The sequence below is a fragment of the Erythrolamprus reginae genome, chromosome 1 (genome assembly GCF_031021105.1).
Source record: "Erythrolamprus reginae isolate rEryReg1 chromosome 1, rEryReg1.hap1, whole genome shotgun sequence".
In the NCBI taxonomy this organism is placed as follows: domain Eukaryota; kingdom Metazoa; phylum Chordata; class Lepidosauria; order Squamata; family Dipsadidae; genus Erythrolamprus; species Erythrolamprus reginae.
This window is the reverse complement of record NC_091950.1, coordinates 351,206,558-351,230,237: the sequence shown is the minus strand read 5'-3', so window position 1 is coordinate 351,230,237 and position 23,680 is coordinate 351,206,558. Positions and strand designations below refer to the sequence as shown.

At 38.6% G+C, this 23,680-nt stretch overlaps 2 protein-coding genes and 1 long non-coding RNA gene across 5 annotated transcripts in view; 1 reads left to right on the top strand and 2 right to left on the bottom strand.

The window, feature by feature from the left end:
* Positions 1–1,007, bottom strand: part of LOC139157464 (uncharacterized) — an 86,575-nt gene extending 85,568 nt beyond the window's left edge. For all 3 annotated transcript variants that reach the window (XR_011557490.1, XR_011557489.1, XR_011557491.1), the window contains exon 1: positions 450–1,007. This is a non-coding gene — a long non-coding RNA (uncharacterized lncRNA). The remainder of the gene's footprint in view (positions 1–449) is intronic.
* Positions 627–7,725, top strand: SAYSD1 (SAYSVFN motif domain containing 1). The gene is made up of 2 exons (XM_070734258.1): positions 627–994; positions 7,158–7,725. Exons 1-2 carry the CDS (start codon positions 869–871, stop codon positions 7,485–7,487), a joined length of 456 nt encoding a protein of 151 aa, XP_070590359.1. The 5' UTR covers positions 627–868; the 3' UTR covers positions 7,488–7,725.
* Positions 7,726–19,575: 11,850 nt separating this feature from the next.
* The window catches only part of GLP1R (glucagon like peptide 1 receptor), a 104,925-nt gene continuing 100,820 nt past the window's right edge, over positions 19,576–23,680 (bottom strand). Inside the window, exon 15 of the mRNA XM_070727383.1 lies at positions 19,576–20,357. Coding sequence (XP_070583484.1) covers positions 20,187–20,357 — 171 coding nt within the window. The 3' untranslated portion in view covers positions 19,576–20,186. The remainder of the gene's footprint in view (positions 20,358–23,680) is intronic.

The window sequence follows — 23,680 nt, the reverse complement described above, 5'->3', positions numbered from 1 at the left end:
CCACTGATTATCTACTATATAAAGTGTATGTAACATGCACACATGCACAGCTCTTCTAAAATTATATACATTCAACCTCCTTTACTGTGATAGGAAAAACATACCCAGAGACCAGAAGGGGGGGGGAAATTTTTTGCTACTGGTACTGCGTACCTGACCATACCCGTAGGAGCCCACCACTGATGTATGTACAGTGTGTGTGTGTGTGTGTGTGTGTGTGTGTGTGTGTGTGTGTATGTATGTATGTATTTTAAGCCTGGCAGATTTCAACTTCCAGAATCCCAGAGTTCTGGGAGTTGAAGTCCGCCACCCTTAAAGTTGCCAAGGTTGGAGACCCCTGCCTTAAAAGCTTTGTTTTGCTATTACTATTATTTGCAAGAGAGTCGGAGCAAAGAAAAGAAAAGGGCCTCTGCAGACCGGCCTCTTTTTGAAAACCGAACTAGGGTAACCTTAAAAGAAGAGAAGCTGCCCGATGTTTGCGCTCCAGGGACTGCGCACAACTAGTAATGCAAGGCAAGGCCGGCGGCTGTCTACTCCTCCTTCGTTGTCCCTCAGGTATCAGTCGCAAGTTCGCCAAGCGGAGAGAGGCAGAAGCGGCGTAACCAGCCACTCTTCCAAGTGCAACGCAGCGCCGCCTCCGAGCGTTCCGCCTTTCGCTCTGGCACGCCCAACTCGACGAAGAACAAGCAGCTGATTCCCGCTTTCTCCCGACCGCTGAACCGCTTGAGCCACGCAGGGGCGGTCCTCTCCGAGCCGCCCGTCCCACCTGGCTCTGCCCTCCTCTTCCGCCGAGGAACTGTGGCGAAGCCGACGGGGCGCTGCCGGCTTTTTCGAGTGAACGGCAATTGTTCTCCTCGGCCTCGGCGAGATGGAGCAGAGGCTGGCCGAGTTCCGGGCGAGTCGCCGCGCTTCTGGCTCCCCGACTCGAGTGGCGCCCGCTTCGGGAAACTCTGCCGAGACCGAGGACAGGGCCTCGGCCCAGGCTCCGGCAGAGGTCGGTGCGTTTCTGGGCCCTGTAAACGGTAGTCGCCAAGTTTCCCTTCGCTATTTTGTTTTTCCCAGTCCCGCATATTTGGGCAACGGAGCCTGGCGCGTTTGGCAGCTGCTACGGCGCCACATCCCGTCGGTTGTTTTTCTGCCTACCTGAAGGGGGCAATGTTGCGTATAGGAACATTTTTTAATGCCAGGCTAGAGCCTTGTTCTTGGAGGGAATCCCAACAATACAATGGCCCGACTCAGGGGTAGACAAAGTTGGCTCTCCTATGACTTCAACTCCCAGAATTCCTGAGCTGGTATGATAGGTTCAGGAATTCTGGGAGTTGAAGACCACAAGTCATAGAAGAGCCAACTTTGCCTACCCCTGGCCTGACTGGTCTAATCACTCTCCCCAATACCTTGGATCTGCCTTAAAAGCAGGGGTGAAATCCAAAATATTTCCCTACAGGTTCTATTGGCGGGGCATGGCAGGGGAAGGATACTGCAAAATCTCCATTGCCACCCATTCCCTATGGGTTCTGTTGGCAGGGCATGGCAGGGGAAGGATACGGCAAATCCCTATTTATTTGTTTGTTTGTTTATCTATCAATCATAATGTGTACATGATAATAGGTATGCTATAAACATAAAAGCAAGTAGGTAGAGGTAAATTTGGACAGTAGGTAGGCACAATGGTTTGCTTATGCATGCCCCTTACAGACCTTAGGAACAGTGAGGTCGACTGTAGGCAGTCTAAGGTTAAAGTTTTGGGGGTTTGGGGAAGAATCCACAGAGTCAAGTAGTTCATTCCATGCATTGACCATTCTGTTGCTGAAGTCGTACTTTCTGCAGTCTAGTTTCAAGCAGTTTACATTGAGTTTGAATCTATTCTGTGCACGTGTGTTGTTTGTCCTCCCCACTCTTTGGTAAATAATATTGCAAAATCTCCATTCCACCTCACTCTGGGGCCAGCCAGAGGTGATATTTGCCGGTTCTCTGAACTACGTAAAATAAAAATGCCACCAGTTCTTCAGAACCTGCTGAATTTTACCCCTGCTTAAAAGTCTCCTGTACTGGGTGACTATGTAGAGAGGTAATTGATAATGGGCTGGTAGATGATAGTACACATTTTTAGTTGGCCTCTTTTTTCCAGTTCACAGTGTTTTTTTTATTTCCTGGTGGTCTATCTAGAACTAACCAGGCCTAACCTTGCTTCTTTTTTCAAGATCAGTACAGGTCAGCCAGGTACTGCCATCTTTTGAAATTGTCTTTCCCTGTGGATTTCTTAAATGCCAGTTTAAAAAAATGGTGATTGTCCCTGCAAAAGCTCAAGTTGGAAAGTGCTGTCAGAGGTCATGAAAACCTGCAATTCTTAAGTGTTCAGTATATAAATGTTCTTGTTTTTCTTGCAAACAGCCTTCTGCTAATTTTACTTTTCATTCAGAGATACAAGAAGAGTTTGATGTTCTTCTTCCCTTTTGTATTTTTGTTGGGGTTACATATAACACCATAAGTCTACAAACCTGGGAAGGCTTGTGGAATTCAATTCCCAGAATTCTCCAGTCAGAATTCTGGGAGTTGAAGTCCACAAGTCTTACAGGTGCCAAGTTTGGGGACCCATGATCTACACTATCTCTATGAGGGTGGATAGGCTTGATTGCTAATAATTTGTCTGTGGCTAAGGTGAATCTTTTTGGTACAGCTATATTTCATTTTAATTATATTACCTATTAAATGTATATTGTTATGGTAAGAAAGATAAAGGCATTGGGAACATATGTTGTGAGCTACCCGAAGTCTGCAGAGAAGGGCAGCATACAAATCTAATAAATAAATAAACAAACAAACAAACAAACAAAACAAAATAAAATAAAATAAAAGTATTTGTGAGAACATCTAGGTCAAGGATCTCCAATTTTGGCAACTTTAAGACTTGTGGATTTCAATTCCCAGAATTTCTCAGCCAGTTTATAGGTACAGTGGTACCTCTACTTAAGAACGTCTCTACTTAAGAACGTTTCTAGATAAAAAACAGGTGTTCAAGATTTTTTTTTACCTCTACTTAAGAACAATTTTCTATTTAAGAGCCCGAGCCCGGAAAAATTTCCCAGAATATTTGAGAACGGCACAAAGGCCCGCTCAGTTTCCTGCCATTCCCCCTTTAATCCTGGCCATCTGGGCTGCCAGAGGAGCCTTTCAAAAAAAATCCAAAACTTTAAAACTTTTTTTTAAAAAAAGAGGGATTCTGAGGTGGTGAGGAAGAGCACGTGCCTCCAATACACCCAGCACAAAGCTGCCTCCCATACACTGGCTGCTGCTGCTACCTGCTGCCTCTTCCTTCCCATGCTGAAGGGCACTTAAGGAGGCCTTGGCAGTCCAGGATGAACGAAGCATTTTCCCTTCTCTGGTCACTTGGACAGGGAATAAACCTCTGCCAGTGCCCAGACAAAAGAAATGTTCCCTTCACTCTGGGTATCTGAGGAGTCACCACGGCTATGAGCGAGAGGAGAGGGGAGCCCTTCAGCATGGGAAGGAAGAGGCAGCAGGTAGCAGCAGCAGCCAGTGTATGGGAGGCAGCTTTGTGCTGGGTGTATTGGAGGCACGTGCTCTTCCTCACCACCTCAGAATCCCTCTTTTTTTAAAAAAAAGTTTTAAAGTTTTGGATTTTTTTGATTCCCCTCCCCTCATCTTCTTCCTTTCATAGCGACTCTCCTCCTCTTCTTCCTCCTCCTCCTCCCTCCCAAATTCTGAGCTTTTATTTCTTTCCTAATGGTTTTGCACGCATTATTTGCTTTTACATTGATTCCTATGGGAAAAATTGTTTCTACTTAAGAACGTTTCTACTTAAGAACCTGGTCAGAGAACGAATTAAGTTCTTAAGTAGAGGTACCACTGTACTAGTTTACTACTTAATATGGAACGGAATATGTAGCTGAACGGATGCTGAATAGTTAGGGATATAAATTTAGCCTGAACTTGATTAACACTTGTCTGACAAGAGCTCATGGCCATTTAAATAATCCATATTGAACAGGCACATAAGAAACAGATCTAAAGCTTGTTGTTTTGTATTATAATGGTAATACAGTATATTTCCTTATAATGAAATGTTATTAATGGTAGTACTATATATTTACTTCTAATGAAATGTTACTAATTAAGATGACTTTTCTTGGTAATCTAGCTTTGCTCGAGTACTTCCTATAATATGAGACTGAATTTAATATTCTGCCATGGAAGTGAAAGATATTTTAATCTTAGAGTTGTTGGGGAAAGTAGTAATTCAATTTAACACTGTGGCCACCGTGCAGTTTTAAGAAGTTCTCAGGATTTTTTTTTTAATGTGTTATTCCAGAAAAATGAACGTGACTACAGTATTTTCCAGTGGCATGCACTCACGGAATAAATATATGGAATAAATAAATATTGGAAGGAGGGTCTTCTTTTGTTTAATTCCATGCACTGACCTTAATCCTCCAACTTGTTAAAATTGCGTCAGTAGAGTGATCAGTGTATCATGGGAACACCAAAAAGGGGTCAGTTGGCCCAGCCAACTAACTCCTGAGGTTAAAAGTGGAGCCAGTTTTGCATAGGGTGGAATTAAAATCCACCCATGCAACTATGCTATGAGAATACCACAACCAAGTTAGAGCTTATTTTGTTTAATTTTTCAAGAAAAGAAAAACCCAAGCCATCCCTTTACAGAATTCATTGCAAAGGCCTAACAGCGCAGAATATATCTATCAAACTTGAATGATGGTAACCATCAAAGCAACATCTGTTGTGTGGGAATGGCTAGCAAGAGAACAAAATCTTGCTAGTAATTTTCCAGTGTCAGGACCTGTGGGAATTCTTGAGAAAAAGGACAGGATTCTGTACGCACCAAATACAGAGTGGGCTGATTTTATTTAGAGAATACAATCCTGAAAGTAACCATGGATGGTTGTATAGGTTGAAGCCAGCATTTTAAGTAGTACTGAATCGGTAGCCAGAACAGGGCCTGTAGCATAGATATAATGTGCTTCCAAAGCTGGATGTTAGTTAACACAATTAAAGTTCATTGCTAAGTAATAGCTATCAATGAGCAAGAAATTAGGTTAGATGTGCTTAACGCTGGTAACTTAGTTTATGCCTAAAAATGTTATATAAAGATGTATAAGGGCTTATTGGGCGATAGAAGTCAGTAATTGTTTGCTCATCTGATAGCTGATGATGACATATGGACCAGGCTGGGTTCTTCCCGATTTGGACTGGTTCACCTGAACCAGTAATTAACTGCTAGTAATGTCACGGTGATGTCATCGACCCAGTTCGGTCAGTGCTGATCCATAAGTGCTGCCATCTTTATTTATTATAATTTTGAGGATTTTTTATTTTTATTCTGAGCGTGTGCAAAAGCACCGTATGTGGTCGCCATCTTGTTTTTGGCTTTTTTAAAAAATGGCCATGTGCATGCACATTCATGATCCATGCCCATGTAGCATGGGAGGAAGCAAACTGACAGCGAGAGAAGTTAGAACCCACTGCTTGCATCTTGGAATATCTAGAAAAACAACTTTAGAATTGAGTGACCAGTAGAAAAAACCAGAAAAAACCAATACAGTGATACCTCATGATGCGAACCCCTCGTCTTACGAACAACCCGAGATATGAACCCAGGGTTCAGAAAATTTTTGCCTCTTCTCACGAACTTTTTTCTTCTTACGAACCCGCCGCCGAGAAGCCCCGCCGCCCGGCTGTTGCTTTTTGAAACAGCCGGGGGGCTTCCCAGCATCCTCCTGAACCCGAACGCCAAACCCGAACTTCCGGGTTCAGTGTTCGGGAGGCCGAGAAGCCGCCCAGCTGTTTTAAAAGGTGACAGCCAGGCGGCGGGGCTTCCCAGCGGCCTCCCAAATGCCAAACCCGGAAGTTCGTCAAAAGTTCGGGTTCGGGAGGCCGCTGAGAAGCCCCGCCGCCCGGCTGTCACCTTTTAAAACAGCGGGGGGGCTTCTCGGCAGCCTCCCGAACGCCAAACCCAGAAGTTCGGGTTTGGCGTTCGGGTTCAGGAGGACGCTGGGAAGCACCCCCGGCTGTTTCAAAAGGTAACAGCCGGGCGGCGGCGGGTTTTTTTTTGTTGCACGGATTAATAGATTTTACATTGTTTCCTTTTTAAAAAAAAAAATATTTTTATTAATTTTCTTAAAATAGACAGACACACAAACAAACATTGAACACAAAATGGGGATACATTTTCCCCGCTTATCTTGAAAGTATAAGTTCAAATACAGAAAAAGAATACATAATTAGATATATATTGAATGTTAAAAAATTTACTAAATTTGAGTTAAGGTTTTTCACATTGTTACTAATATATATATAAAACCAAAATTCTTACTATATTACTTGTATATAAACTAATTCTTATATATAAACTAATTCTACCGTAGTCATTAAACAATAAATTTAAACTAATATTAGTAGTATTATTACCCAAGTAAAAACAAGTACAACAAGTTAACTAAAAATAGATTACAGTATATGTCTTATTTTTTCTTATCTATCCATTTATAAACATTGTTCCATGCTTCATAAAACTTAGTATCTTCTTGATCATTTAAACGTCTTGTCATCATATCCATTTCCGCGCAATCTAATAATTTTACTATAACTTCTTCTTTGGGGATTCCCTCCCCCTTCCAATTTTGCGCATATGTAATTCTAGCCGCAGTTAATATGTGTATAATTAAATATAAAATTTCTTTCTTATAAGTCTGATTGGTAATTCCTAATAGATAGAATTCTGGGGTGTTTTCTATGTCCTGCTTTACTATTGCTTTTATTATTTTCTCTATCATCTTCCAATATATTTTAGCTTTACCACAAGTCCACCATTGATGGTAGTAGGGAGATTTTACATTGTTTCCTATGGGAAACAATGTTTCGTCTTATGAACTTTCCGTCTTACGAACCTCCCCCTGGAACCAATTAGGTTCATAAGACGAGGTATTACTGTACATTGAAATGGCTTGATTGCATAGAAACCCAATTAAGATCCATTGGAAAACAATTCTGTGAAGGAAGAATGAAAGGATTAAAAGCAAGAGCAAGGACTGAGAAAGTTGCAGGTATGTTTTTATTATACTTTTCAACAAGGTGATGACAATCCAAATGTATAATCCCGTTATTTTTATTTTATTTCCTAGGAATCCGGTCAAAGAGCAGAAAACCATGAAGCCCAAGTCATTACATCTCCTCTGCCACGGTGGATCCATTTTGTACTGAAGAATGAACTCTTTTTCAAGTTTATTCTCTGGCTGGTCCTACTTGGACTGTTTGTGGAACTGGAGTTTGGTTTGCCATATTTTGTCCTGTCTATGTTTTATTGGATCTATGTTGGAACTCGTGGTCCTAGAGAAAAGCAGCCTGGAGAAAAAAGTGCATATTCTGTATTTAATCCTGGCTGTGAAACTATCCAAGGAACTCTCACAGCAGAACAATTTGAGAGGGAATTACTGTATCAGCCTTTTATTTGAGAGATAAATAGGACTAAAATTCATTATTGTTTCCCTAACCTGCCCATGAATTACATAATTTGTCTGTTCAATTTCTTGTGATATTCGGCAACATTTTTTATTTTGAAAAAACACTGAAGATGTGAATTTTGTTTGTAGTATAAAGAGAAAGGATGGCTATGCATAGACTTAGTCAAAAATCCATTGTTAAGCTTTTTGAACATCTGGGCAGACAAATAAAATGAAGAAAAAATTATCCAAATAGTTGTTTGAATGTTTCTAATAAGAAGCAGGCTTGGAAATAATGGGATACCTATAATTCTTAGGATGTTGGAGAATCCAAAAATTGCAAAAATGTTGCCTGCTCCATTTTCTCACAAAGAGTATTCAAAACACATTCTATGACTTTGAAGAAGAGGGTTCAATCCAGACTAGTTCAAAAATTTTGAAACTCCATAATTTCAGTAAGTTTACTGCACATTTATATTAGTGTGTTCCCCCACCTAATTATAGTATCTTTTGAAATAAGAATATTTTACATATTGCCCTTTACAAAGGAAACTTTTTTAATGTAATCTGAATGTTGCTTATATTTGACGACAATAATTTAATTTAATTTAATTTATTAAATTTATAAGCCGCCCAACTCCTTTCGGACTCTGGGCGGTGTACAGCAGATAAAAACAATGTAAACACAGTTAATTTTCTGCAATAGGGGTAGCAGCTCAATATAGAAATTCTTAAATTTTGTACTTGTTTTTTGATAGGATAGGACTTGTTTTTTTGCTTGGGTGCCCAAAGGCACCCACACACATAATGCAGTACCATTCCCCTGCACATGTGCGCACTTCTTTTGCACTGCCCCCATGTGCATATGCACAGGGCTTATGGAAGCCTTTGGACTTCCGTTAGGCCCATTGGGCCATTTTTCAACCTCCCCAGGCTTCAGAAAAGCCTCCGGAGCCTGTGGATGGTGAAAACAGACCCAGTGGGCGTACTGAAAGCTGGGTCCATTTTCTACTATCCATAGGCTTTCCTGAACCTTAGGGAATGTGAAAATGACCTCCCCCCCACCCTCCAGAAGGGCAAAAATCAGATGGGCAGCACACACGTGCACGCTGGAGCTGACAAAGGGCAAAAACCTCGTGTGCCCTCAGACTATGTGCCATAGGTTCGCCATCATGGATATAGACTTTTGCATATCGTGTATAATTTTCATACAGCCTAGATTAAACTGGTAATATTTTTGAAATTCAGCAAGTTTAACCAAGACCAAGTGTGTAGTTCTGATTTTTAATGTTATTCTAATCCAATCAGTAGCTATACATGACCAAACATTTTTCTGTAAGGCTTCCCAATTCTAAAGGCATTCTTTTCGTAAGTGATATGAGCATCCTTTTCACACATAAGCAGTCTAAGCTTTAAATATATCAAATGAATGAGGATCCATTTACAGGTTGTCCGGTAGCTATAACTATTTGTTCAGTGATCAAAGTTATGACAGTACAGAATGAATTGGTTCTCAGAGTTCTAGCCATTCCAGCAACCTCACAATCATGTGATTGTGATCAAACACAGCTGGTTGTCCAGCGCTCTGTGAACTTGGGATTGCCACTTGCAAACTTCCCTGATGGCTTCTCTATTAACCTCCTTGTTCTCCAGGTCACCTAGCAGCAACCTCTTACCTGCTTGCTGGCCTGGATCTTACACCTTCTTGCTAACTTCCCCACCAATTGTGAAAAGCTGGCAGGAAATTGTCTCGCATAAGGACCATGGGGTTCAGTTAATGGCAGCAACCTGGACTGCTGGGATTGCCATTGCTAAGCAACATGGATGCTCTTTATCATTGCATTACTTAAATTACCATTGTCAAGGACTACCTATAATTTGGATTTGTTTGTTTGTGCCTTTGAAAATCTCTTGATTCTTGGCAAGATTTCAGAAGTGGTATGCCATTTCCACTTTTCGAGGTTGATAGAAAGTGAGTGGCTCAAGTCACCCAGTTGTTTTGGGTTTTTTTTTAACCTAAGGTAGGTCTCATTTTTTTGGTCTCAGGCCCTTAATTACTATAAATGCGCTTAATTTATTTAAATATTAATAAAACACAACATGTTTTCTTGGTAGACTTGTAAATATAAATCTTGAGAAACAGATGAGCAACCTTGTTGTTCAGTTCAAAATCCTAATTAGGCTAGAATTCTTTTCCTACAATGACCAATCATGTTCTTAAGCAAAATATAGCACCTTTCTTATATTTCTCCAACAACTCATACTCAGAGGCATATTGCCTTTAAGCTGCTATCTGCTATGAAATACAGGATCATACAATGGTAATACAGTACTTTAAAAAAATCTGCCCTGGCTACTGGTGGCTTACTAGTAATGAGTGTTAAGATTGACCAGTATAATCCTAAACAGCTTAAAGTTTGAAATGAGAGATGCCTTCTGCATCCCTTGCCCCGAACATGCTGTTTTTGAGTTGTTTGTCACCTCACATTTCTGGAGAGTCTATATATATATACTGTACAGATTGTCTAAACTCCTGAGAAGAGGGATCAAACTCAAACATATACTTTGCCAGGCTTTTAATTGCTGGTTTAGTATTCTGTGTTGATTTACACTGGTAAAGTTTTTTTTGTTTTCTGTTTTCAACTTTATTGGTTACCTTCAGTATTCACTGGGACAGAATGGTAGGGTGACAGCCCAGTGAAATCAAATCAAATACTACAGGAGGTGGCTGTATAGCCATTTCACTATTTGTTCCAAATTTGTTCAGTCACCTCAGCTTACTCATTCACTCATCACTTCTTGTGTGTCAAATTCTGTTGTTTGATTGTGTAGTGTGCGAAGTGTTTCCTTGTTTCCGAATCTCTCTTCCAGTTGCAGTTCTATGAACTGCACTGCAAACTCAAATTGCTTTTACCTAGTTCTTTGGCCATTTCTTGTATAATTTTATTGCATTTATATAATTTCCTTATTTTCTCTTATAAGCAGAATATCCCTATTGGTTAAAACTTTGAAAGAACTTAGTAATTAGCTACACTTTCTATCTTTCTATTTGCTTGATAAGTTAAAACCTATTTTACCTCAGATTACTCAGTCTAAATGTTAAAGTTCTTGATTGCTTTAACAAATGATTTTGCACTATTCCCTTTCCAGTCTTCTGATACAGGAGCCATTCTTTCATCCTCATTACAGCATATTTCTCATTTGAGTTCTTCAAAAATTCTTGTTAGCATATTGTTTCCTAATATAATTTAGTCAATTGGATCTATAAATTAATCATTTTCTGAAGTCCATTGTGACTGTATTGAGTTTCCATGGCAACTTTCCACTTACATGTACAGTACATTAAATTGGATAGCACAGTACTTGCTTTTTTCTGTTCTGATGAGAACATTTAGTTCATCAACAAAATCAGTCCAAAATAGCAGCTTCCTTTCAACCAACAATAGCTCTTTAGAAAATTTTATTTCTGCTTGTTAAGCTCCTTTTTCAATATAAATCCACTGTTAAGAGGAAGACTAATCAGAGCTATAATCTATGGAAAGGTTTGCATGACATAATACAGCCCTTAGGTTAGGTTTATATTTTGGGTGGATTTACAGGTTTGATTTAGAATTTATTAATGTTCTTGGATTTGAACACTGTGAGTGAAATATCCTGTTTTTATCAAATGCTTCAAAATATTCTACAATAATTTTTACTTGTTATTTAAATTATAGCAATTAAAAAATAAGCAGAAAAATTATTGTAAATATGGGGCTTTTCATTGGTATAATTGACATTTCAGGTCAAACTTCTAGATAATGTCACCATATTAATGTTAAAAGCTTTAAATAACCTAAGCAAAAGTATCTTCAGAAGAAATTATGGTACATTTGATGAAGCAAATGAGATGTGTAGCAGTGGTCTATATGTTTGTAAACCAAAACATTACCTGTATTATCAGGGGTACTTATGGAAAGCCAGAGAATTAAATATAGAATATGAGTTGCTGCAGTAATTTAAACCATTGGATGGAGACCTGATTAAATCAAATTTATGTAATCCTATGAAACAATTATCCAAATTTAGAGGTAAGTATAGATGACCCATTTTTTAATATTCAGTGGCCAAAATTTAAATCTGGCATTAAAATTGCAGGTTAAAATATTGTTTAATTTTCTTGTTGAATTACTAATGCTTCTAAATACTTACACTGGATTATATGTGTTTCTCTTGAAACTATAGAAGAGGAATTACATTTTGTTAATAACAAATCAATAACAAAGCAAGAAGGCAACTAATAAGCACACCAAAATTGTATTTAATTTTACAGAAGTGGGCCAGGATGAAAAAAGCATAGGGAGCTTTGTTTAGGAGCCTCTATGAAAAATAGATACTAACTTCTAATAGGTAAAATATACGTAAATAAGGAAAACAGAATTAAATGGGTATGGCAGAAAGGCTAATAGTATTGCTGATTACCTGACCATGTAAAATTAATCCTATCAATCTCATAACAAAACTACTATCCTAATTCTAAATGTTTGTATATTTATTCAAACCGTTTACTTAATTCAATGCTTGATGTTTTACACATTATTTCATCTTTTTTTAAAAATGATTTTTATACTGCTTAGCTGAAAGTAGTCCTATGAACATTTTGAAATTTTAAGTAAAATCCCTCCTCCATCCCAAGGAAAAGAGACAGATAGAACACCCATGAATGGGACTCACTTTTCAGAATATTTTATAAGTATTTTTAAAAAGTTTAAAGTACATGCAATATTGAATACGTTCTAAACATGAGCCAGAGCAGTAATAATAGAAACAAGACATTCACTCATTTTTATTTATCCTGAATATATCTTTAGATCCATCTGCAGTACAAGCAAATACTTAGTTCCATACCTCAGAAACTGCAGTTTCTGTATGTATAACTATCCGTATATCTTGAAATAGTCTCACAGTGAGTAAACAGGTTGCTGGTGCCTTTAGCTGTTCAATACATTTAAACAAGCACTTATGCAAAACAGTACAGATTCTGAAACAAAGACATTTCAGATACAGATTGATGCATATATTCCCTTTCTTATACCCATCTATGGTAATCTGGTGAGGAATATTTTAAATAGATTGTTTGCAATCCCAAACACGTTTCTTATTTCCAAATATTTCTACAGCTTCATAGGAGAAATAAAATCTTGCTGCCCCCAGCTAAATCAAGTTCTTGGAAGAGTTGCTAGCCACATTTAGAGGGTTCTAGGCAACCTGTGGACCACTTTCAAAGATATTTTGTTACCGAATCAGAATAATACTGGCAGGCAAAAAAGAAGTGAAATGACTTCCAACTTCTTGTTGGCTTCCCCACTGAGTTTCTGGGGCACTGGCAGGAAGTGTCAGAAAACCTTCCTTCCTAAGATTCCTGTGGCTTCCCTATTTATTTTGCTTCTGGGAAGTTTGCAGGGAAAAATTCAGTAGAGAATCCAGCAGGAGTTGGAAGTCCAGGACCAGCAGGCAGGTAAGTGAATGCTGCTGGGTGGGGAATGGAATGAGGAGGTGCACAAGAGTGCGGTGCAAGTCAGGAAGGGCGCATGGGTGCGGAAGGATTAGGAAGGATGCACAGGGGGTGCATAGGTGATGGAGAATGCACAGAATTGGAGGGTGGGTGCAGGGCATGTGGCGTGGGTCATGGAGAGAGTACAAGTGATGTGGGTTGGGGAGTACACTTGGGATACAGAAGTGGTTGTCATTGCATGAGCACAAAGGAGCTGGGGATGAGCAATTTGCGAATTTCCCTACTGGCATCTCCATTGTCTTGTTGCAAGCCGTCAGGGAACCTTGGAAATAAGGATCATGTGACCCTGGCTGTCTCTGGCAGTGCTGAAGTAGCAGCAATGCAGTCTGGTTGAAGTCCCAACGTATCTGAATTTCATCCCTACAGGAGTAAATGAATCCCTGCATTATGTAAATTTACCCTTGGTTCAATAATTGTTGCCCTGTGATGCACCATTTTACCCAACTGAAAGCTACAAACAAACAGATAGACAAAGAGTTTAATAGCACATAATTATCTTCAACAAATGAAGAACAGTGAACACTAAGAGAAGAAAATGCTTGAACCATAGAGAAGAGCTACACATTTTTAACAGCATTTTTCCTTCTACATGTAAATTACTTGGAAACGGTCTCTCCAGGTTAAGTGTATATGGTTAGGAATATTCTGCTCTATTACAGGATTCCCTTTGGAATCTGCTTTGATGCTGATAGGTTTCCATCAGGTTTTCCTTTAACAACACAGGCCAGCACGGTTTGAATTATCTATTGGGAGAGCCCAATTTGGAGTTTGCAAATGGTGATAGATCTAAACTGAAATGGTGTGAGAATCATGTTTTATTTTCATTCAGAAATAAACTTGCTCTTCACCAATTCAATGCATGTTTTTTCATTGATCTATAATTGTTTGTTCAGTTTGAAGGAAATATTTGGAGGGGCACTTTGCTTCATGGGCAACTCTGGTGGATGCTTAGAAGATCGAGAGAAATCAAATCTAGATGCTCCAAAACAATGGATTAAAGGGAGCTTCATGAATTGCATAGTGCTGTGAATTACACATACAGGTAGTTCTTGCTTAATGACAAGACCGACGCAGATTTCAGAGGATAATCAGAACTGCAGAAAAAACAATTGCTGCCAACCTGCCTTCCATTGAGGACCTGTGTACTGCACTTGTCAAAAAGAGGGTCATGGAAATATTTATTAACCCCTCACATCCTGGATATAAACTGTTTCAACTCCTATCCTCAAAACGTCACTATAGAGCACTACACACTAGACACAAGAAGAGTTTTTTCCTGAACTCCATCACTCTACTAAACAAACAACTCCCTCAACACTGTCAAACTGTTTACTAAGTCTGCACTACTATTACTACTAAGTTTTTTCTCATAATTCCTATTGCCCATTTCCTTCCACTTATGACTGTATGACTGTAAGTTGTTGCTTGTATTCTTAAGATTTTTATTAATATTGTTTCCTCATTGCTTATTTGACCCTTGTGACAATCATTAAGTGTTGTACCTCATAATTCCTGACAAATCTATATTTTCTTTTATGTACACTGAGAGCATATGCACCAAGATAAATTCTTTGTGTGTCCAATCACACTTGGCCAATAAAGAATTCTATTCTCTTCTATAATTGGGATCAGCAATTCCACTACTAAGTGACAAAGTAATAAAGCATGCTGTCATATGACTATACTGACTCGTGGCAGTTCCAGTTGTCATTAAATGAATCCCATACAATTATTATGTGCACTGTCATGCAATCAACATTTGCAACCTCTTGCTGGCTTCCCCACTGATTTTCCTTGTCAGAAGTCAGCAATGGTTGCAAATGGTGATCACTTGAACATGTTAATGCTGTGGTAGCTTTATGATGACCAGTCTTAAGTTTCCCCATTCAGCATAGTTGTAATTTTGACTGGTTAAGCAAGACTATAAGTATCACTAAAAGAAACCTTTTTACAACCCTGTAATCCCTTAATTTGGGGTAGAGTTGGGGCGACTGAGACAGGGAGTTCGCAGCAGATATTTTTTCTTTGCCCTCTAGGAGAGAAACATTTGCTGTTACTTAGGATTTAACTCTCAACCTTCTGAATGGGAGCTAAGAGTCTTCACCACTAGGTAACCATGCCACCTCCCTATAATGTTCCAAAGGTGATTTTTTCAAGAGGCAACTGGACTTTCTGGATGACTGAGAATCTCCATAGACATTTCACTCATCAGTATCACTGAAGAATATACAGTCCCTATGCGAATTTTTAAGTCAGTGTGACATAATAGTAAAGATGTAGAGCTAGTATGAGGAAGATATAGATTCACGTTTATCCTCAGTTTTAGACACTCATTAAGAGACGTTAAGTCAGTTTTGCCTCAGCCCAACCTACCTCACAAGGTTCCTGCTACTAAAATTGAAAATAAAATGATATGCATATTTCCTTGAACTGCTGGCAAAATATTAGAGGCACAAAATAAATATATATATAGTTTTACTCCCCAAATAGTCTTAGAAAACTAATATTCAGCTATTATAATGCATTTTAAAACTCAATTTAAATGTTAAAATTAAAATGTCCTGCAGATTGCCCCATTGATAAATATTTCTGAAAATATCAAATTATTCTCCACATCTATTTTGTAGTTTGCACTAATTAGGATCTTATATACCCATAATTTTGAATTTTGGTGTTTTAATTAGGAATTAAACAATAGGACATTTTTCTCTAGTACTGCAACCTCCATTTTCCTAATAGTGTTATTTTAATAATAATAATTTATTAGATTTGTATGGAGAGCCATTAGCCATTTAGCCATTAAATCCCATAGCAATTTAACATGCTTTAATCACAGGAGGAAACAAATAAATGAGTTCACTTACAGCTCAATTTTACTTATGAGAAGGCATTATTTAAGCAGATTACTAATTAATGCATAGTGGAGAGCTACTTTATAATAATTAGATTCAGCTAATCATAAAACTTATTTAGGTATTTATCTAGGACTGTCACAAGACAAATTACTTGTCTAGAAATAGGATGAATGTTCTATGTAATATGACCACCTTATCTTGGATGGTAAACCTAGACCTACTGTACATTATATAATTACAGCTTATGGCTGACTTTAGAAGCATTGTGACATCGTACTCCTTCTCTACAAACATAGTGACTTATAAACTGAGTCAAGTCTTTCACTGCAGTCTCTCAATGTCAAAATCTGTCAAAAAATTGCACAAATAATAATTTTAAATAGCAATTATATCTACCTATAAATCTCTGACAATGAGTATAATGGGCTATATGAAGTATAATGGGAGAGAAATATGCAATTACAATTTTTTAAGGTTCATGAATTATAAAGAGGTGGATAGTCAGTTTACATGAAGTATCCACCTATAACTGAAAATTAAACTTCCATTTCTGTTTACTTGGGAACAAACCTAAAAAATTCTTATAGTTGAACAACTATAAGGTTGCATTGTAAATTTGAGGCAATTACTGTTGTAGGGATTGAAGTTTAGACTTTCCAAAGAGTTTGGTAGAATCTACCATTTTGTTCCTAAAAGTGAGTGCACAGTTCCATGTTTCATACTTTGAAGCCAAAGAAAATTTAGATTACGCCTGACTTCTAAGTTTTGAAGGCAGATTTTCTGTGGTCAGTACAGTAGGTTGTATTGGACACAATGGTTCCAATGACTTCATCTATTTGTAAGTCACAGAAATCATGGAAAGGGGCTCTAAGAGAGCTTTAACAAAGCTGTCGCACGGGGAAAGGTTTCTTTAACGTCTCGTATAAAACATTTGTAGAGAAGAGTTTTTGCAATTAGAAATTACAATTGTGGTATTTGGACTACAGTAACAACAAGGTATTGAAGGCAATAGTTCTTTCAACAGACACGGAGATACAGAGTAAGGTGCAGCCAGTGCAATGGATATACTGAGTTGATGAAAGTGCTTATGAGCTTTATGTATTCTATAGCTTTTTTTCTTGTTCTTAAATGGCAGTATTGTTCTTTGTATTGTTTTTATTTGTTATGTATGTATATGTAGATCTTGGCATATTCGGGTTTCTTCCCTTGTAAGGTTCAAAGAATCCTGGCAATGTTTCAAAGAGGTCCCACTCATCATCTTCAGGGTGGTGCTTTCAGCTTTGTTCTTGGGCGAACAAAAGCACCTGAGCAGAAAGCCAAAAGCAACAGCCTGAAGATGACAAGTGGGACCTCATTGAAATGTCACCAGGATTCTCTGAACCTTACATGGGAAGAAACCTGAATATGCTAAGACCTACATACCTACACCCATGAAAAATCTATGAAAACAAATACACCACACACAGACACACTCACAGATTTTCAGGTGTATAGGTATGTAGATCTTGGTGTATTTGAGTCTTTTTCCATGTAAGATTGATAGTATCTTGGTGATGTTTTGACGAGATCTCACTCATCATCTTCAGGCTGGTGTTTATAGCTTCGTGCTAGGGTGAATAAAGTGTGATCGGAGCTGCCATCTTTCTATAAATATTAGTGGGGTGTGGGGTGTTGGCTTAGTTGCTGTTAGTGGGTTGCTTGGATGTGTTGTAACATCTTAATGTGTTGATGGGTTAACACCTTGAGTAATTGATGGAGTTGATGTTTGCAGATTAGTCGGCTATTTTGTAATGTACAGTATGTCTGTGGTGTCATATCCCGGATTTCTATCAATCTTATAAGGAAAATCTTATAAGGAAAAATCTTACATCAGAAAAGACCCGAATATACCAAGACCTACATATGTGAGTTTCAGTGTGTGTGTTCAATAAATTATATATAGATTTGAAAAAAAATAACCTGCTTATGCCCTATTACACACTACAGTTGTTGAAACATGAATAATGTCAAATCCAGGATCAGAATGGCTACAAACAGAACTACAGTGATCCCTCAATTATCGCGAGGGTTCCGTTCCAAGACCCCTCGCGATAATCGATTTTTCGCGATGTAGGGTTGCGGAAGTAAAAACACCATCTGCGCATGCGCACCCTTTTTTCCATGGCCGCGCATGTGCAGATGGTGGAGTTTGCGTGGGCGGCGGGGAGACCCCGATCTTCGTCTGCTCGCTGCTGCTGCGGCCGCCCAGCAGCTGATCTGCTTGGCGGCAGCAGCGAGGAGCCGAATCGGGCTTTCCCCTTTGCGTCGGCGGCGGGGAAACCCCGATCTTCGTCTGCTCGCTGCTGCTGCAGCCGCCCAGCAGCTGATCTGCTCGGCGGCAGCAGCGAGGAGCCGAATCGGGCTTTCCCCTTTGCGTGGGCGGCGGGGAAACCCCGATCTTCGTCTGCTCGCTGCTCCTGCAGCAGCGAGCAGACGAAGATTGGGGTTTCCCCGCCGCCCACGCAAAGGGGAAACCCCGGCACCTCGCTGATGCCCCCGCTTGCCCGCCCGCCCGCCGCCCGCCAGCAAGAGGGGGAGAGATAGAGAAAGAGAGAGAAGGAAAGAAAGAGATGAGAGAGGGAGGAAGAGAGTGTGAGAGAGGAAGAAGCAAGATAGATAAAGAGAGAAAGAAAGATGAGAAAGGAAGGAAGAGAGTGACGTCATCGGGTGGGAAAAATCGCGATATAGCGTTTCGCGAAGATCGAGATCGCGAAAATCGAGGGATCACTGTATTGCCATATTCTGCTTGCCATATTCTGCTTTAATTCAATAGCACCTATTTTCTGTCTTTAAAAAAAATTAAACCACACTGGGAGAAAACAAGTTCAGTTTTGAACTGTTTTTTTCAAATTAGGACCAGTACCCATTTTTTATGTTTTTGAATGTTTTAGGAATAATTGACACCTTGAAATGGATTTACTAATAGCAGAATATGGAATTTATATAATTTTAATTGATTCCAACTGAGGAGTCCACTTAATTACTAAGATTCTGAAGATTTTTTGGCAGCATGAATGCCAGCTATCTCTCCTATTGGATTGTGAGCTGACCAAAGTGCTGAAATTATAGCTCCAAAATCAAGTAACTCAAATCATGTTTCCAGAAGACAGAAAAAAAAGACCTATGGTGACATATAACTCTAATGTGCTGAAAGTTTATGATCAAGAGGTCTGAGCACAGAGAGGCATTTTTCACATGTTTCAGCATAATAAAATATAGCATTTCTGTCTATTCTTACAGGGACATAATCCACTTAAAAATACATACGCGACAATAAGCTATTACTTACTTTGGTTCATACTAGCATTTATGCAGCTTTCTGAAGCAGTGAAGGACTATGCAAGAGCTAAGGCATAAAAGGCTACAGACAAGTATTTCTTCAGACAAAAAAAAGCTAGCAACTTCTAGCTTCTAGAAACCGTGCAACAAAAAGCAATATATTATATCCAACGTTTCAGACATTTGAACAAGAATTGGATTGTTCAGGTCTTTCCAGGTGGCAAGAAAGTAAACTGCCGTTGGAGCTACTTATTGTAAAAAGGCATTTACTAGACTTGCCTTTCAAATGTCTTTTAAAAAGTTAAACATTACTGTCTCAGGGTTGCAGAGAGCATGTTTTGTCATTAGCATTAATGACAAAAAGTACTGGTTCATATTTTTTAACTATAATGGGCATTTGTGAAAAAGCTTATTATAGCCAAAGTACTGTAGAAGATATTTCTCTACTAAAGTGTTGCTATGTAGACAAACTTTCTATCCTGGATTGAGCTCAAAATGGCTAATTTTTGCTTAATAAAGCTACCAATATGAAAGGCTCTGAAATATATACGAAGATTATGCAGACAGTAACTGCTTTTTTTTAACCACGAGTGTGGTTAGCCTTATCTTTCTCAAACTGTGGATCTTTCTTGTCTGCATTAATCACCTGCATTCTTATAATTTAATCAATGCTTCAAATTGCCAACCTGTTGTAATAGGTTATTAACCTCATGCTTTGTAACTGCATCAACACAGGGTTTAGAGTTTGGACACCTGAAGGCCTCTGGTTTTAATTGGGGGAAAACTCTTTAAACTTACTATGGAGGTGACTTCTACCCTCAAATACACTTATTGTATTAGCCATCTGCTTTATTTTAAAAGCTTATTCAGCTGCCTGCAGCAATGAACAGCAGAAGGTCAAGTCTTCTAAAGACTCTAAGAGTCTGGCTGGGTGTTTAGTTTTATCTCCTACAGTTCTGTCAGAGAGGCCATTTCTTCTGCATCTTAGTTGACTGTAGTAGCTTGACAAGTAGCAGCGTAGACTGTGGTTCCAACTGTAGCTCCACTGCTAATGCTGTTGGCTGGATACTTAAGTGGCTTCATACTGTTGTCTCTCTGGACATAAAAGTGTTCCAATCTCCATCGTTCCCAGCTTTTCTGGAATTCTGTCCGAACCTTCCATAAGGAAACAAAGGGAAAGAACATGTGATCCAGTACTGCTACACTTTTGTTAGAGATTTAAAAAAAATCTTATAATGTTTTAGGTAATAAAAATAAAATCAAAATATCTTTATTATGATGCTTGACTAACCTTTACAGGTTTGGTACAGCGATTCATTGTCAGGGAAAAGACACAGTGAGATGATAGAACAACCTATCAATTAAATGTTGTGTGCATTTTTGCGAATTGAAGATATTTGGCTGATATGTATATAAAGTTAGCATCCTTAGCAAGGTTTTAATGTAATATGGGTATTCCAAGAACTTCCAAGACATGGTTTGTTTTATACTAATAGAAGATTGATGGCAGAAAAAGACCTGATGGTCCATCTAGTCTGCCCTTATACTGTTTCTTGTATTTTATTTTAGGATGGATATATGTTTAATCCAGGCATGTTTAAATTCAGTTACTGTGGATTTACAGTGCGGATGGATATATATGGATATATGTTTATCCCAGGCATGTTTAAATTCAGTTACTGTGGATTTACCGGATAATGGCGTGCACATCTACATGTGTGTGTGTGTGTGAATTCATACATATTGTACGTACATACGTACATAAACACACACACATAAGACACAGAATCTAAAAGATTTATTGAACTTCTTTGCTGTAGACTGAACTGTTCTAGTAAAATTAAAAAACGAGAGTATGACTTTATAAAATCTGGTGTTTGCTTATAGTTTTTTCCCCAAAAACTCTTTCCTAGCATTCAGTGTTTCCAATGTAATTGCAGCAAGTCCAGCTTCCTATACAAATAGCATTAAAGAGCATGATATCAATAGTTTTTAAAACTTGGTTAAAATGTAGGGGGTTTTTTTTCATGAAGTCTGGCTAAACCGCAGAGGGACTTACTGAGAAAATTTGCACAGTACTGAAATATAAAAACAATAACTAAATACAATTGTGACTAGTTACTTATGGAATTTATATATGTTGTATAAATGCAACTTTTGTACCCTAATTTAAGGCTAAGCAATTTGCTATGAGAAGTCCCTATAGCGTGAGCAGTGAGAGCAAATATGCAAATTACAATACAATACATCAGAAGAGTAGATAACCATCTACCTCATGCTCTGATCAACGGGGAATCCAGGATGGGTCACTCTAGTCCTCTAGCTTTATGGCTATATTGAATAACTGAAGACACTCCTCCCTGGTAACGATCTCCAGCTTTTCAATGCAGTCTCAGCTCTTGGATGTAATTTGTGTAGCACCTGAGTTTGAACGAATGTAGTTCGTTTGTGAAAATTATTTTCCTGGTGGAGAACTCTTGGATTCTTCCTGTTTTCTCTGGATGAGAGCTTGATGATTAGAAGCAAGAAGGCAGTGCAGTTCACACAGAGGGATTCAGGGCCCCACAGCACCCTCCATTGCTGCCTCTCTGGCTGGTGAGTGCCCAAAGATTGCTAGATTGCCGGCCGATGATCTGGGCACTTGCTGGCTAACTGCAACTTCGGTGTCAGCTGTACCAAACACTCAAAGGGGTAGCTCTTCCTCCCCCTCCGTTTTGCTCAAAGGCTTTGGAAAAGGTAAAAAAGCTCATTTTTTAATTGATTGGCTCTTCATGGAGGCAGATGAGAGCCAGGGGTGGGTTTTTTTGGCCAACTGAGCAGGCTTTTCACCTGGGGCAGATCGCAGCATGACTTGCTGGACTGTCCTGCCACAGGGCGGTGGCCTTTTTGAGTGAAGGGACCACCAGTTTATAAACAAACGGCAGCCATATGGGCTCTGTGCAGGAGGTGGTGCAGCTATTCTGGCCCACCCATGCCACTATTATGGAGACCACAACTCAACTGGAGACCATTACCAGGAAGGCATGTCTTCAGTTATTCAATACAGTCATAGAGGTAGAGGACTACAGTGACCCATCCTGAAGTCCTCCATAGATCTGTATGAGAAAGGACGTGTCAGGTAATAACCAACATCCAATCTATACCACAGGTGTCAAACTTGATCGTATCAAATGACGTATGGTGACATATTTCATAGTTTTTTTGCCTTCAGGGAGCTAGGGCAGGCATGGTCTGCATGTGACTCCTTTGACCTACAGGCTGCCAGTTTGATAGGCCTAATCTGTACTACCAGAAGTTTGGGCTTCATAAAGGACAGCAGAGAATTGAACCTTGTATGTGCCAAACATGGGTCTACCACATGTTTCTTCCTCCCCCAAACAGAATAGATGGTGTGAGGAAGAGCATGTACTTACCAAATATCTCCAATATCTTTGAAGCAACCATTAGTAGTTTAACTAAAACACAGATGAGTGACATTTTGTATTTCATTAAGTAAGTTGCTTTTAAATCTAGTTAAAATTTATGGTGACTGAAGTTGCTGAATACCAAGTTGGTATGTGAAAATAAAAACTCAATCTAAATAGTATTCATTCTTCTGTTCATTTGATTTTAATCAAGAAATGCAAAGGACTATTTCAATTCATTTGGACATGATGGAAATGTTGATACAAATTATTCCTCATTGCTTACAATATTGTACATGATATCCACTATTATTTAATTATGGATAGACAATATTTTATGAAATGGCACATTATTCGGATGGATTAGCCAAATAATGTCTCCCCAAAGCTCTTTATGATGGCAATTCTGGAACAAAATGTATCAATGTACTTTTATATTACCGTCACCATATGCTTTCATAATTGAACATATAGTTTTTCCATTTCTGGTAAGTTAAAGATTAATGTAATTTCTCCAGCCTTCATCCGTGACTGCATTAAGAAAGCATATTGTTGTATAAGAGTTAAAATCTAATTGTATAAAATTTGCTCTGAGCCATTTTTCCAGGTGAACAATCTAGTGATCTGTGAATGAACTCCAAGGTGATAATAGGAAATAAATATAGCATTGGGGAAAGAAAACCAATCATTACAACAAAACTATGAGCTGCATCAGCTTTTAGGTAAAAAAAGGAGGGAAAATTGGCAAAGTAAATTATTATTTTTAAATTTGAAAAATACCAGTGAATTATTATTATTTCTAGGTTCTAGAATATAGGATCATGTCTTCTTACAGGAACCTCAGTTTTATCTTGTCTCTTTACACAAGGTGGTATTTTTATTTTTATAGAAATAATGTAGAGTGGCTCATTAATGACAGGACTATGCATATCTATATGCTACTATTATTTTTACATATTCATAAATCAGAAAGAACTTAAAACCTAAAAGTTACAATGTTTAACTTAAAAGTAGAGAAAACATCTGAGTACCGGTACTATTTGTTTGTTTGTTTGTTCATTTATTTGTTTGTTT